General features: G+C 48.9%; 1 protein-coding gene across 1 annotated transcript in view; it reads right to left on the reverse strand.

Moving 5' to 3' along the window:
* Positions 1-110: 110 nt before the first annotated feature.
* Positions 111-835, reverse strand: part of EMH_0099680 (uncharacterized protein) — a gene marked incomplete at both ends in the record, with an annotated part of 3,028 nt that continues 2,303 nt past the window's right edge. The window contains one exon of the mRNA XM_013495302.1: positions 111-779. Within this exon, the coding sequence (XP_013350756.1) occupies positions 111-779 (669 nt within the window). The remainder of the gene's footprint in view (positions 780-835) is intronic.

Below are 835 nucleotides of genomic sequence, written 5' to 3' on the forward strand. Positions count from 1 at the left end.
CTGACCTGTCACACACGTCACCACTCTTTCACTGCGTAGGAAGGAGATATCAGAAATGGGGACAAAGTTGAGTCAGCACCTCGTGTGTTTTGTATTTTCCGAAGCCTTTTCTAACCCTGCGCTGCACCATGAAGATCAGCGAGCGCCTTGTCCATTGCCTCTTTAAACTGAGCAGACCTCGCTGATTCGAACAGCTTCCGGATTTGCAAGCACGTCTGTAAAATTGTGTCTGCATGTCCAGGTACCGCGGCAGAGCTTTGACTGTCCCTTGCCAGTTCCTTTTCAGAGTCATACTTCTCCTTCAGAATTTCTACCTGACTCCACACCGGCGTTTCTAGTTTATATATGAATACACCCTTTAGCGTTTCATCATACGACTCAATTTCCTTTACTAATCTATTAAAATATTGCAATAGCTTCGACGGAGATGCTCCCTCTGTTCTCGTCCTCGCTATCTCCACCCTCAGGTTCGTCTTCACATCCAGTGCAGTGGATCCAAATCCCGGTTTATCGAGCTTATACTTTGCTCCCTTCTTCGCCTTTTCGAGCATTTCTTGCGCCTTCATCCAATGGTCCCTCGCCGTAGTGTCTATGTGCTGCCACCGCCCGGAAAAATACTGCTTCACACCAGTCGCGACAGCGCTGTCAGGGTTTATAGCAGCCTCTCCTGACTCAGCAGTGCCGGCCTTTTTCTTGGTGGTTAGCATTTGCCGCAACACCTTGCTGGCAGATACGCCGGGCGCCTCTTCATATTTTCCGCTAATATCTGAATTCACAATCTGCAAGTAACGCCAGCACTCTTCGCCGTCTTCAACGGCAGTTTCAGCAATTTTCG

This window comes from Eimeria mitis, genomic scaffold (genome assembly GCF_000499745.2).
Source record: "Eimeria mitis Houghton genomic scaffold, Emh_scaff151, whole genome shotgun sequence".
Classification (NCBI taxonomy): domain Eukaryota; phylum Apicomplexa; class Conoidasida; order Eucoccidiorida; family Eimeriidae; genus Eimeria; species Eimeria mitis.